Source organism: Rhinoraja longicauda, chromosome 1 (assembly GCF_053455715.1).
Source record: "Rhinoraja longicauda isolate Sanriku21f chromosome 1, sRhiLon1.1, whole genome shotgun sequence".
NCBI lineage: Eukaryota > Metazoa > Chordata > Chondrichthyes > Rajiformes > Arhynchobatidae > Rhinoraja > Rhinoraja longicauda.
Genome location: NC_135953.1, coordinates 22586670 through 22602231, shown reverse-complemented (window position 1 = coordinate 22602231; position 15562 = coordinate 22586670). Strand labels below are relative to the sequence as shown.

At 41.1% G+C, this 15562-nt stretch overlaps 1 protein-coding gene across 3 annotated transcripts in view; it reads left to right on the top strand.

Annotated features, from left to right (window-relative positions):
* smad2 (SMAD family member 2) overlaps positions 1-15562 on the top strand; it is a 103279-nt gene that overhangs the window by 64295 nt on the left and 23422 nt on the right. For all 3 annotated transcript variants that reach the window (XM_078418591.1, XM_078418774.1, XM_078418681.1), the window contains 4 exons: positions 883-1017; positions 4144-4218; positions 4552-4605; positions 12215-12427. In XM_078418591.1, coding sequence (XP_078274717.1) covers positions 883-1017; positions 4144-4218; positions 4552-4605; positions 12215-12427 — 477 coding nt within the window. The remainder of the gene's footprint in view (positions 1-882; positions 1018-4143; positions 4219-4551; positions 4606-12214; positions 12428-15562) is intronic.

Here is a 15562-nt window from a genome sequence, read left to right as displayed (position 1 = left end):
TTTACATTTTGTCCTAGGAGACTCGCGAACGATCCGCTAATTTGCCCAATCTTTGTACAATAATTGTTGTTGAATAACAGATTTCCCCAAGTTTCCCAGTAAAATAAGGTCATAAGTAATAGGAGCAGAATTAGGCTATTCGGCCCATTGACTCCACCATTCAATCATGGCTGATCAATCTCTTCCCCTCCTAACCCCATTCTCCTGTCTTCTCCCCATAACCCCTGAAACCAGTAGAACCCGTAGATAATGCAAAAGCCAATCTAAATACATATTGCATTCTTTGCTCAAAGTTCACTTTGGCAAGCAGTTATGTTAATTACTTCCTGTATTCTGTAAATGATAAATGTGCTTGAATTAATTGTCAGGTGATCTGCAAATCTTAAAAGCCAAAAAAAGTTGGTGTCAATAATACCCAAAAGTCATTGTCAAATTAATACCACTTATTGAGTTAGACCCCTGCAGACTAGATTAGTATCAGTTGGGACTTGTACTGATTCACTTTTTGAAGTTTTGCAACTGGAATAAAAGTGCCTTCAGGAAAGGGATAGTGAGATAACCGCTTAAACTAAACTTGTTGAGAGTGTTCAAACGCACAAGCACACACTGCTGTGTGCCTTTTGGTGTTTTGATTTACTGGGGAATGCTGGTTATCAATTTTGTTTTGAAGGCCTAATGAAATTTCAATTCCAATTCATTATATCTGGAATGTTAGATTATAGGAGCCTTCCTTGAACACATTTGAATATTTGGAATTACTAGATTGTTCTAAAGGATGGATAAATGCTGAACAATAATATAATGCAACTGATTTGTTACTATTGCAAATAAAATGTAAGCTAAAGTTTCATCTTTATTAATTATTTGTATTTTTGTTTTCAGTTTTACCTCCTGTACTGGTGCCACGACACACTGAAATTCCAGCAGAATTGCCCCCACTTGATGACTACACTCATTCCATCCCTGAAAACACTAATTTTCCATCTGGAATAGAACCACAGAGCAACTATATCCCAGGTATCACATTTTTTGACGAACTGCCATAGAATGAACTGGTTTATGCTCTGACCCAACTTGTTTCAGCAGGAATTAGCACACAATAAAGTTATTGATGTCTTGAATTTTAAATTGTTTCCTTTTAAGTATTATCTATGGCTTCTTTAAATTAGAAGGGAATGGATGTTTTTTTAATTTTTGATAAAAGGGGCCAATTCAAGAGATTAAAAATTGGCAGATGAAAATGTTCCTCATCTTCAAAACACATAAGGTTAGCTCTTAAAGTTAATTAAATTGCCAATAAAAAGATAGAGGTGCATGCAGATGCTGAAATCACCCTTCAATAAAATAAATTTTGTCTGAAAATATAGAAAATGGAAAATTGTAGAGAAATTATGCTAAGTAACAAATGGAAGTTAAATATGATGAAGTACAAAATGATGCATATTATTGGGAAGATTTAGTTTAGTTTATTATTGTCACGTGAACTGAGGTATAGTGGAAAGCTTTTTGTTGCACACTATCCAGTTAAAGAAAAGACAAAACATGATTACAATCAAATTTAAACAGGACCATTTTATGCATGGCTGTACATGCAGGATTTTTCCTGAATGTTCAATTCAGGGATGTGACCTGTTTTTTTAAAGAAAGGCTGCATTTCATTAAAAGTTACTAAAATTTCAGTAAAGTTGATCAAGTTAGAATATAATTCATTTTGCATATTGAAATATCAGGAGGAAATTGCAAGGTGAAGTAGTTCAGGCGGTACTGCAAAAACATTTATTAGAAATTTGGACAGGTGCATGGATAGGGGAGGTTTAGAGAGAGACTCAAGAAATTGCAGATTTCGGAATCTTGGGCAAAACAAACTGAATCTGTGTGAGGAAGGGTCACCAGCTGAAACGTTATCTGTGTATTCCTTCCACAGATGCTGCCAGCTGAGTGCCTCCAAGTTTTAGAGGGATATGGGCCAGGCATGGGCAAAAATGGCTAGCTTGAATGGGGCATTTTGGACAGGTTGGGCAAAAGGGTCTTTCTCCATGTTATGACACTAACTCTAGTCAACTATTTTGCTTTTTGATTCTACTTTGCCATTTATTAAGGACAAGGCTGATCTCCTGCATTAATGAAAATTAAAAGCACTCCATGATTGAGAATTCCAAAGATTCATCATCCTTTGCTTGAAGAAATCTTTCCTTATCTCAGTCCTTTACTCAAACCACCTCGTTTAGCATCATCAGCAAACTTGAAAATATGACAGTTGATTCTCTCAGCTAAATTGTTGATTGTAAATTGAATAACTGGAGGCAAAGTATTCCTGTAATATTTTATGAACATCTAAGATCAAAGAGTCTGAAGAAGGGTCTTGACCTGAAATGTCACCCATTCCTTCTCTCCAGAGATGCAGCCTGTCCCGCTGAGTTACTCCAGCATTTTGTGTCTATCTGCATTTATTCCATCTATTTGCTTTGTCTAATAACCATTTCTCAATCCGGGTACATTACCTACAATTCTTTGTGCTTTTTGTTCACAAGTCCACAGTTCCACCTTATCAAATGCCTTTTATAAATCCAAATACTCTGCATTCACTGGTGGTTCTTTGTGTTCTCCTAGTAACACCCTGTCAAAAAACTCCATTAAAGTCGTCATAAATCCATACTTTTTAGTTTAGACATACAGGCCCTTCGGCCCACTGAGTCCGCATCGACCAGCGATCCCCACGCATTAACACTTTCCTACACACACGAGGGACAATTTACACATACACCAAGCCAATTAACCTACATACTTGTACGTCTTTGGAATAGACAATAGACAATAGGTGCAGGAGTAGGCCATTCAGCCCTTCGAGCCAGCACCGCCATTCAATGCGATCATGGCTGATCACTCTCAATCAGTACCCCGTTCCTGCCTTCTCCCCATACCCCCTAACTCCGCTATCCTTAAGAGCTCTATCCAGCTCTCTCTTGAAAGCATCCAACGAACTGGCCTCCACTGCCTTCTGAGGCAGAGAATTCCACACCTTCACCACCCTCTGACTGAAAAAGTTCTTCCTCATATCATATCATATCATATCATATCATATATATACAGCCGGAAACAGGCCTTTTCGGCCCACCAAGTCCGTGCCGCCCAGTGATCCCCGTACATTAACACTATCCTACACCCACTAGGGACAATTTTTTTTTACATTTACCCAGCCAATTAACCTACATACCTGTACGTCTTTGGAGTGTGGGAGGAAACCGAAGATCTCGGAGAAAACCCACGCAGGTCACAGGGAGAACGTACAAACTCCTTACAGTGCAGCACCCGTAGTCAGGATCGATCTCCGTTCTAAATGGCCTACCCCTTATTCTTAAACTGTGGCCCCTTGTTCTGGACTCCCCCAACATTGGGAACATGTTATCTGCCTCTAATGTGTCCAATCCCCTAATTATCTTATATGTTTCAATAAGATCCCCCCTCATCCTTCTAAATTCCAGTGTATACAAGCCCAATCGCTCCAGCCTTTCAACATACGACAGTCCCGCCATTCCGGGAATTAACCTAGTGAACCTACGCTGCACGCCCTCCATAGCAAGAATATCCTTCCTCAAATTTGGGAGGAAACCGAAGATCTCGGAGAAAACCCACATGGTCACGGGGAGAATACAAATTCCATACAGACAAGCACCCTTAGTTGGGATCGAACCAAGTCTCCGGCGCAGCAAGTGCTGTAAGGCAGCAACTCTACCGCTGCGTCACCATGGCCGCACGATACTGACTATTCAATTCTCTTACTCTTTTCTGTGTTACGTTATTGCATCTTCCACTAAAGGTTTTGCTGAACACTGACATTAGGTTATCAGGATTTTTGTTCCCTAGATTTCTCTCATGTATTCATGTGTGTTGCCCTTCAATGCACAATGACAATTTCAGGATCTGTAGAATTGTGGAAGATGATGACTAAGCATTCATTAGTTCTATTGCATTCTCTTTCAAAACTCTGGGATATTTAATTTGGTTAGATATTTAACACAGTTGACCAATATGTGGACTTTACAGCTGTTAATGTTGTAATAAAATGTTCTCTTACTGGGTGCAATTTAAAGTGGCACCTGTTCATTCAGCATTAATAAGATGATTCCGCTTTCACTGTAACAGAAACACCACCCCCTGGCTACATTAGTGAAGATGGGGAAACCAGTGATCAACAAATGAACCAAAGTATGGATACAGGCGAGTATCTATTTTCTTCAAGGATGTATTGGTAACCCTACAATAAATTGTGTAGCTTTTGACCACTTTATTTTAACTAAAGTTGAACTAATGTATTGAAACTCTTAAACTTGGTTTTGCATTTAAATGTAAACTATAGATTATGGTGCTTTTCTGCTAATTCATTTAAGTAATTTAATTCGTTATCAGCTATCTAGAGATAATGTGACAATAATTTATATTAAAATATGTGAATTTAATCTAATGTATAGTGAAGGAACTAAATTATATAAAATTAAAGTCAGCACAGTTCTGTTTACAATGTACTAAAAGAGTCAATGTTTTCACCTTTAGGGTCTCCTGCAGAAATGTCACCAAGTACCTTATCACCAGTTAACCACAGCTTGGGTAAGATCAATTGGACCATTTATTTGAAATGTTGTAGGAATAAACATTTAGTTGTGATATAGAAGGCGGCCATATTGGATGCCGAGTCTATGCTGCCTCACAAGATAAATCTCATTCCCAGATAACTTTTGACCTATCCTCTCCACGTTCTCGTTAATTCCACGAGCCACTTGTATTAGAGGCAAATTGCTTTGGAAATTAGAGCACATGGATGAAACCCATGTGATTACAGGAAGAATATGCAAACTCCAGTGGGTTTCAGGAGCTGCGAGATAGCACTCATAATGACTTAGTAAAAAAAAATTGAAAAAAGTTGAGGTTGGATTTGTTTATCTACTTGAATTAAATGTAATCTCTACATGTTCAGCAATTGGTAAAAAGGAGAGATGATGTCATTTATTCAATCCTAAGTATCAATATTTTTTTAATATATGAAAGTCACGTGATTAAATAATTAAAACTATGTTCAATAAATTTAATAACCGTGAAACCTTCCTTGGAGTCTTTGCAGTTTGTTAAAAAAGGTTCAGTAAAGAGACTTTGGAGGAACATTAAACACTATAGACCAGGCATTTCAGCCCACAATGTTTGTGTCAGTCATCATGCCAATTTAAACAAGGAAGCGCAGTAAAAGAGCCCAAGGCCTTGTGGCGTTTTAAGGTATTGGGTCTGTACTCGCTGGAGTTTAGAAGGATGAGCGGAAACCTCATTGAAATTTACCAAGTAGTGAAAGGCCTGGATAGAGTGAATGTGGAGAGTATAACAGGTATAACAGGTATAACAGAGCTTTATTTGTCGTTCGGCACCGAAGTACCGAACGAAACTACATAGCAGTCACAGAAAAAAAGAACACAAGACACATAACCCCAACACAAACGTCCATCACAGTGACTCCAAACACCCCCTCACTGTGATGGAGGCAACAAAACTTCCACTCTCTTCCCCACGCCCACGGACAGACAGCTCGTCCCCGACTGACCCGCACAGTCCCCGCACCGGGCGCTGAAACGTCCCGCGGCCGAACCGGGCGATGAAAGGCCCGCGACCAAGCCTTGCGCAGCTAAGTCCAGTAGCCGAGCCGCACCGGGCGATGTAAAGTCCCGTGGTCGAGCCGCACCAGCGATGTTAAGTCCCGTGGCCGAGCCGCACTGGGCGATGTTAAGTCCCGTGGCCGAGCCGCACCGGACGATGTTAAGTCCCGTGGCCGAGCCGCACCGGGCGATGTTAAGTCCCGTGGTCGAGCCGCACCGGGCGATGTTAAGTCCCGTGGTCGAGCCGCACCGGGCGATGTTAAGTCCCGCAGTCGAGCCGCACCAGCGATGAAAAGACCCGCAGCCGAGCCGCACCGGGCGATGTTAAGTCCCGCAGCTGAGCCGCACCGGGCGATGTAAAGTCCCGCAGCCGAGCCGCACCGGGCGATGTTAAGTCCAGCGGCCGAGCTGCACCGGGCACTGTTAAGTCCAGCGGCCGAGCCGCACCGGGCACTGTTAAGTCCAGCGGCCAAGCCGCACCGGGCGATGTAAAGTCCAGCGGCCAAGCCGCACCGGGCGATGTTGGGCCCCGCTGCCGAGCCGCACCCCGCGCCGTGAGGAAGAGAAAAGTTCCCCCCCCCACACCACCACCCCCTCCCACACATACACAACCAAAAAAATACACAAAAACCATCCCAACACCGACACACAACAAAAAAAAAAGGAAAAAAGACGAACAGACCGCTAGTGAGCCGCTGCCGTTAAGCGCCGCCACTTCCGGCAATGTGGGAGAGCCATAGTGGCCATAGCCTCAGTATAAAAGGACATATCTTTAGAAAAGATACGAGAAGGAATTTCTTTAGTCAAGTTGGTGAATCTGTAGAATTCATTGTTACAGAGGCCTGTGGAGGCCAAGCAAATGGATATTTCTACGGCGGAGATTGATAGATTCTTGATTAGTAAAGGTGTCGGGTTATGAGGTGAAGGGATGAGAATGAGGTCGAGGGAAAGATAGATCACCCATGATTGAAGGGCGGCGCAGACGTGATGGGCCGAATTGCCTAATTATCATATCATCATATATATACAGCCGGAAACAGGCCTTTTCGGCCCACCAAGTCCGTGCCGCCCAGCGATCCCCGTACATTAACACTATCCTACACCCACTAGGGACAATTTTTACATTTTACCCAGCCAATTAACCTACATACCTGTACGTCTTTGGAGTGTGGGAGGAAACCGAAGATCTCGGAGAAAACCCACGCAGGTCACGGGGAGAACGAACAAACTCCTTACAGTGCAGCACCTGTAGTCAGGATCGAACCTGAGTCTCCAGCGCTGCATTCGCTGTAAAGCAGCAACTCTACCGCTGCGCTACCGTGCCGCCCATTCTGCTCCTAGAATTTATGAACCTGAATAACGGCACCTTAAATGGATGTCACGTTTGTTCTATGCTGGTTGCATTTTGACCCATTAATCTTTGGGGAATTGAACATTTTTGCTGATTCCCACTGAGAATTGCCCTGTTATTTTTCAAATAATCCCATAATCTTTTATTGGTGTCTGAGATTACAGATGGATTTAAAAGTTAGATTTTAATCTGAAAGGAAATATTTTGGATATCAACACTTCCACAGTATTATTGTAGTGTGATAATCTAGGAAATAAGACAAGGCTTTAAGAACAAGTTTTGAAATGGTTAATTATTTAAAATTGAACACAATTTGACACCATGGATGTTTCCGTTCATTTATGCCAAATTTGGAGATTGCCAACAGCTGCTGTTTCTGGATTATAAAAGTTGTTGGGATAAGGAAATAGCTTTTTATTCTACCTCCAATTCTCCGTCCATTTGTTTTCCCATATTTGCCTTGTGTGGCATTCTGTGAACTTTTTGGGAATTACCATGTCCTTTAGACATCAACACTATTAAAATGGCAACATTTGAAATTTACTTCACCTTTCTATTCTACCAAAGTAGATTGCTTAAGTGAGTGGGTAAGAACAGGGCAAATGCAATTTCATGCCATAAAGCAAAAAATATATATTTTTAATGCTGAGAGTTGTTCAAAAAGACCGAGGTATCCTCCAAACAAGTTACTAAACCTGGATATGCAGGAAGCAATTAAGTAGGAAGTGGCACATTGCACTTTGTTACAGGAATATTTATGTGAGGAGGAAAAATGTCTTGCTGCAATTAAATAGGACCATGAAAGGAAAGCCTCAATAGACAACTGCATTATCGAGTTTAGAAGAATGAGGAGATTTCATTGACACCTGCAAAACTATGACATGACTTGACAAAGTGAACATGTTTTCCCTGGCTGAGCCAGGTATCAAGACCCTGGGTTACAGTCTCAGAATAAGGGCTAAGATGAGGAGAAATTTCTCCATTCAGAGGGTGGTGAATCTTTGGAACTAGCTGTCCTCTTAGGCCTTAAGAGATCAGTCATTTGAGTTTATTCAAAACAGAAATAGATTGATTTCTGTATATTACGGGAATTAAGCTATTATAGATGTTGCGCAGTAAAAGGCATTGAGGTGGAAGCTCAGTTATAATCTTGATGAATGGCAGATCAAGTTTGAAAAGTTAAATGGCTACCTACTTGTATTTCTCATTTCCCTGGTACATGACATTAAAAAAAATGTCCCTGCCTAATCCGTTAGTTTATCTGTATATCCTGAAATACCCCTGCATTCTCTTCATAGCCCATACCTAATTTTGTATGCTCAGCAATCTTGCGTATGTTCCATTTGATTTCCACGGTGATGTACATTGTGAAAACTGGTCCTCAGCAACAATTCCTTCTGCACCCTACTAATGTCAGCCTCCCAACCCTAAAATGGCCCACGTATTCCTTTACTTTTTCGTTCATTAACCAATCCTCTGTGTATCATTTCAATACCATCGGCACTAATTTTGCTTAATAATCTTAGTGGCGCACCATGTATCTGGTTTCTCTTTGTTTATTCTGCTAGTTAAAATCTCAAAGAAACCTAAAACTAGTCAGGCATGGTTGCTAATTCATAAATCTATGTTGAATCTATTCTATCTTGTTATTATTTTCCAAGTACCCTATTATTACTACTTTAATAATTGAATGCAGTATTTTCTTTATTACAGATGTCAGGCTGTGGTTTCCTGTTTTCCTTTCTCTTGTGCCTCTTAAATAGTTACAGCTGCTCAAACATCATTGAAAGTCACCAAATGCATTACATTTCCCTCAGTAGTTTTCTGTTACTTAATATAAAAACTATCAAGTTAGACATAATTTTCCTTAACAAATCCATGCTGGCTTTCTCTAAGCAATCTATACTTATTCAAGTTTTTCTGACCCTTTATTAAAAAAGTAGTGTAACATGCACCCAATTGCGTATGACTACTTCAGGGTTACATTCCTCATGCAATATCTTAATGTAATGGCAATGTCCAACATAATTTTCCTCCTCCTGTGATCAGAGAGGTGATCTTTGAAGTGATCTTTTGAAAATTATTTTTTCCATAGAATTGCTAACACCACATAACATTATTTAAGAATCCTATGATGAGCAGGAATAAGGTGATTAGTGCTGAGAATAATTTTACTTCACACTTTTGAAAGCAAGCTGTCTTCAACTTCTAGAAGTTTCATATCGTAGATAACTTATCAGTCACGTGTAAAAGGGGCAGAACTTACACTCAGCAGCGAGCTTTCATCATTGACCAGCAAACTGAATATCAACTTCTCTAAATCCCTTAGCTGATCAAGTGTTGAGTGTTTAATTATTATATGTACCACAACAGAAGAATGACATTTTTATTTGTTGCAACATAACAGGCCTGTAAACACAGTAACACAAATATGATGATCAATAATCATAATAGGTAAATATACAAATACAAAACCAAAGCCCATAATGCAACTCAAGACACAGTGCATAGTTGAGATTGGTGTTATAATTTTCAAAAGGCTGATGGTTGCTGAGAAGAAGCTGCTCTTAGATTCCTTTGCTTTACAACAGTCCCCAGAGCCCTGCCATTCACTGAAGGTCCTGCCCTGGTTTGACTTCCCAAATGCAACATCTTGCACTTATCTGCATTAAACGCCATTAACCATCCCTCTGCCCACTTGTCCAACTGATCAAGATCCTGCTGTAATTTTTGGTAACCATCTTCGCTATCAACAACCCTTTAGTGTCATCTCCAAACTTACTCATCATGCCTTGCACATACTTACCCAAATCGTTAATATTATGCTATGCATAACTGAGATGGTAGATATATTAATGTAATCTACCAGAATTCACTGGGTTTTTAACAATGTCCTAGAGGATTGGAAAATTACAAATGTAACATTGGTGCCGAAGATAAGACTGATACAGTAAGCAGGAAAATAACCAAATGGGATATTGTCCTGGATACTAGGCTGGTCCAGAAGGTTAGTGTATATGGGAACTGGGGTGACGAGGAACGTTTAACATAAAATTGGCTCGGTGGTAGGAGAGAGAGTATGGTAGTGGAGGGTTGCTTTTCTGTTTGCAGGCCTGTGACCAGAGGTGTGCTGCAGGGCTCAGTGCTGGGTCCATTACTGTTGATCATGCTTGAATGATTTGGAAATGAATGTAGGTGGCATGATTAGCAAGTTTGCGGATTACATCAAATTTCATGGTTTACTGGACGCTAAAGAAGGTGTCTAAAGTTACAGCAGGGAAGGACATACATGGCAAGGCTCTGGGAAATGTCACTGAACAGCAAGACCTTGGGCTGCAAGTAAAGAGTAGCCTGAAGGTGACGATACTGGTAGAAAAAGTGGTGAAGATGGTATATGGTATGCTTGCCTTCATCGACCAAGGCTTTGTATGTGGATATTGATACGACAATTGTTGGTTTGGCCACACTTGGAGTGTTGCGTGCAATTCTGGTTGCCATGCTATGGAAGTTATGTGATTAATCCATCGAAGGTGCAGGAAACATTTACACGTATGTTGCCTCAACTGGAGGGCTTGAATTTTAAGGAGAAATTGGCAAGGCTGAGACTCTATCATGGAGCGAATGAGGCTGAGGGGTAATCTTAGAGTTTTTTAAATTGTGGTACATCAACAGGGTGGATAGTCAATCGTTTTACCAGGATAACACAGTTTAAACCTAGAGAGGACAGGTTTAAAGTGAAAGGGGAAAGATCCGAGGGGCTGTTTTTCCACAATTTATACTTCTACAAGCATGGAAGGTAAATGCAACAAACTTTAAAAGGAAATTGTAGAAGTAGGTGCAAATGCAGTGTTTAAAAAAAAAATGTATAGGTACATGGATAGGAAATGTTAAGAGGGATATAGAATTAATGCAGGCAAATGGGATTATTATTGGTTGGCATGGGTGAGTTGATTTCTGTGCTGTATAATTCTGAGTCTATAGGCCAGTTAGCTAACATGTCATTGAGGAAATCTGTTAACAAGGAAGTAGTAGGACATTTAGAAAATGAGCAGAAACAGCATGTTTTGTGAGAAGAAAATGGCATTTGACCAATTTTTTCATGAGTTATCTGAGGTGGTAACAGGGTGGATTTCCAGCGGGCATTCGATAGGATCTACCCTAAAGATCAGAACAGATAAGTTGGGCATGGTATTAATATGGAGAGAGGAGTGACCAAAAGCTTGGATATTTGTTTTGTTTTTTGCACTGGCAATTTAGGAGGATATCCAGATGTAATGCTGTTAGACCTTTATTTATACTTTATATTTATGAGGTAGATGAAAGGACTGAGCGTATTGTAGCCAAATTTGCCAAATCTGATGATACAAAGGTAGACGGATTAGCAAATTGAAATGTGGATACCAAAAAGAGAAAATTAGTGAGTGGACATGAAGTTGGCAGATGGAATATAATGTGGGGAAATGTGAGGTTTTATTCTTTAGAAGGAAGCATGAAAAAACAAATTACAGGCAGTCCCAGGGTGACATGGGTTTTGTTCCTAAGAACTGTTTGTAAGCTAACTTCTCCGTAGGTCAGAGACATCCGTTTTCTATTGTAACCCATATCCTATTGGTCTGCATACCGTTGCTATAATTTCATTAAATAATCTCCTGTTAACCAAGAAATCTGGGTTGCATTTACAAAAAATTGTTTAGGGTCGCACATTTGATCTATTTATTTGTTTTCAGGATGGGGGTAAGTCATCCGGCATAGCTGACATCTCACTATACCATATGGTTCAAAAGGGCATTAAAATTTCAGGGTCTGATTTAAAGAGCAGAATTGTTTATGTGGGGGTCTGGGCAAAGTTATAACTTGAGCCAATGCTGCCCACCAATAATTAGTATTCAACTCATTGCTGTTTGTAGAACATAAATGTATATCTACACAATTTAAGTAAAATGAAAGTTGCCCTTTTTGGGTTTTTAACAGCAAGTGCTTTAGTTCTTGAAAGATAAAGTTCACTATTAAAAGGTATTTGTCAGTGTTTGCTTGCTGTAATTGAATCTCTAACCATGTTTGTTTAATTTGTATCTGGTCAATTACTGTTGGAGTTGTGACTCCTGTTTTGGCAAGGAAATAATTCAAAACTTTTTCACAAAAATTAAAAAGTCCATGTATCATTAATATTCCTGAAAATGTCATATATTACTTAATGTAAGAATATCATACTCTTTTGCCATTGCAGATCTACAACCTGTAACCTATTCAGAGCCAGCATTTTGGTGTTCAATAGCATACTATGAGTTAAACCAGAGAGTTGGTGAAACCTTTCATGCATCTCAGCCTTCACTAACCGTCGATGGATTTACAGACCCATCAAACTCGGAAAGATTTTGTCTGGGTTTGCTATCCAATGTCAACAGAAATGCAACAGTTGAAATGACACGGCGACACATTGGTAAGTGAGTTTGTAAACATAACATTTTATGGGATGAGAATGCTGTGTCCAAGAAAATTAAGATCACAAACAACATACACCGAATGAAAGATGAACTAATTTTTAAGGTACAGATGAACAATAGCAACTTGCTAACAAGAAATCCAGTAACGAGCCTAACCTAGTTATAAGAGAAAACAGAAAAGCTGATGCTGTTAATCCATGGAAAACATTGGACAATCTGCACAAATCTTAAAAAGCAAAATTCTCTATTGTCATACCACCTTCCATTTAGAGTGGGGGGGGGGGGGGGGGTTACAGCTGCCACATGCGGCGGCTGGCTGTAGATAGGAATGTTTGGTTCTTTTGTAACTTTGTCGGCGCCAACATGTGCTGACACTTATGTATTGCCTAGGTTGTGTGCAAAACAAAGCATTTCACTGTGCCAAGGTACATGTGACAATAAAGCATCATTCATTCATATTCCTCCTATTAAATTAAGTAAGTAAATATGGAATAAAAAGGCAATATTAATAATGTGGATTGTCAATAAAGTTCAGGTCATTTGTGCCACCCGTCTCCAATTTATGCCATGTGTGTTTTCTGACCCACCAAGCATAGTCGATTCATAATTAACTTCCAAAATGGCCCTGCAAGCTCTTTAATAGTCAGAAAGATAGACGATGAGAAAGATGCACCATCCATGGGTAACAAAGGAGTGCACCGAATCAAAAACTATAAAGCACAGGATTTTTCAGGTACTAGCATTAGAGGACTAAAAAGCTAATAAGAGAGAAATTGAATTGAGAATTAAATATTAAAATATGCAGCAAAAACTTCCATGGACATATAAAAGGAAAGAGCAGCAAACCTCTTGTGACTGAGAATGAAATTAATAAAAAGGAACAAGGAAATTACACACAATTAGTGGATTGACAATGTCTATGACGTGGGATTATGTTTACGGGACATTATCTGAACTAAAGGCAGACAATTCGCCAGGATCTGATGGCCTGGATTTTAAGGGAAATGGCTGCAGAGATAATTAGACCCACCAGTTGAAAATTTCCAAAACAATTATGAAAGGAGACTGGAAATTTGAAAAAAAGTGAAGGAGACACCATTGGCCAATACACGTCTTCCCACCCTGTTTCCTGTAAAGACTCTATCCCCTACTCACATTTCCTCCATCTATGCCGCATCTGCGCCCAGGATGAGGTGTTTCATACTAAGGCAACAGAGATGTCCTCATTCTTTAGGAAACGGGGGTTTCCCTTTTCCATTATAGATGAGGCTCTCACTCGGGTCTCCTCTATATCCCGCAGCTCTGCTCTTGCTCCCCCTCCCCATTCGTAACAAGGATAGAGTCCCCCTTGTCCTTACCTTCCACCCCATCAGCCGTCACATACAACAAATTATCCTCCAACATTTCCGCCACCTCCAATGCGATCCCACTACTGCCCACATCTTCACCCCTTTCCGCAGAGACCGTTCCCTCCGTAACTCCCTGGTCCACTCGTCCCTTCCCACCCAGGTACTTTCCCCTGCAACTGCAGGAGATGCAACACCTGTCCCTTTACCTCCCCCCTCGACTCCATCCAAGGACTCAAACAGTCTTTCCAAGTGAGGCAGAGGTTCATCTGCACCTCCTCCAACCTCATCTATTGTATCCGCTGTTCCAAGAATTAACTTCTCCACATCGGCGAGACCAAGCGCAGGCTCGGCGATCGTTTCGCTCAACACCTCCGCTCAGTCCACCTTAACCAACCTGATCTCCCCGTGGCTCGGCACTTCAAATCCCCCTCCCATTCCCAATCTGACCTTTCTGTCTTGGGCCTCCTCCATTGTCATAGTGAGGCCCGGTGCAAATTGGAGGAACAGCATCTCATATTTCACTTGGGCAGTTTACAGCCCAGCGGTATGAACATTGACCTCCAACTTCAGATAGTTCCTCTGTCCCTCTCTTTACCCTCCCCCCTCCCAGTTCTCCCACTAGTCTTCCTGTCTCCCACTACATCCTATCTTTGTCCCGCCTTCTCCCCTGACATCAGTCTGAAGAAGGGTCTCGACCTGAAACGTCACCCATTCCTTCTCTCCAGAGATGTTGCCTGACCCGCTGAGTTTTACTCCAGCATTTTGTGTCTACCTGGCCAAAAGGTGTGATTTGTATGAGTCAATTATCTTAATGTCTGTTGAGAAGTCAACTGTTTATAATCAAGGAAGGAATAGCTTGTCATTTCAAATAGCTGAAATGGTGTAAGTTTATTATTATGTGTACTAAGGTACAGTGAAAAGCTTTGTTTTGCATGCTTCCAAACAGATCCGACATAACATACATAAATGCAATCAGTTTAAACTCCAGTACAATAGATAGAGCAAAGGGGAAGAATATAGTTCCCGGCATCGGACTTTGTATATGGAACTATCAAGCTACAAAGTCCACCGCGGAGCAGAAGTGAATCAGACAGTACCCCACCTTATGAAGGAGCATTCGGAAGCCTGATAAGAGAGGAAGAAGTTGTTCCTGTGTCTGGTGGTGTGTGCTTTCAAGCATCTGTATCTTAGACAATAGACAATAGGTGCAGGAGGAGGCCATTCAGCCCTTCGAGCCAGCACCACTACCACACCTGGGGCAGTCAGATCACCTGTCCATATTCCTAACCCCAGCATACACCCCACTCAGGAGGAAAGCTCCAGTCACCATAAAGACTGTGAAGACATGGCCTGAAGGAGCTTCCTCGCAGCTGCAGGATTGCTTCGAAAGGACCAACTGGGATATTTTTGAGGATCAGGACTTGGAGGAGTACACATCAACTGTACTTTGCTACATCAAAAACTGCGTTGACAATGTCACCGTCGACAAACGCATCCGGTTGTACCCCAATCAAAAACCCTGGATGACAAAGGATGTCAGGTCTCTCCTCAAGGACCGTAACACCGCCTTCAGGTCTAGTGACAGAGCTCTATACAGTGCTGCTAGAACCAACCTGAAGAGAGGCATCAAGGATGCCAAAGCGTCCTACAAGAGGAAGATTGAGGACCACTTTTCCAACAATGACCCACGGCGGGTATGGCAAGGCATCCAGCACATCACCAATTACAAGACCAGCAACCGCACGACTGCCGACGGCGACGCCTCGTTGGCTGAGGAACTTA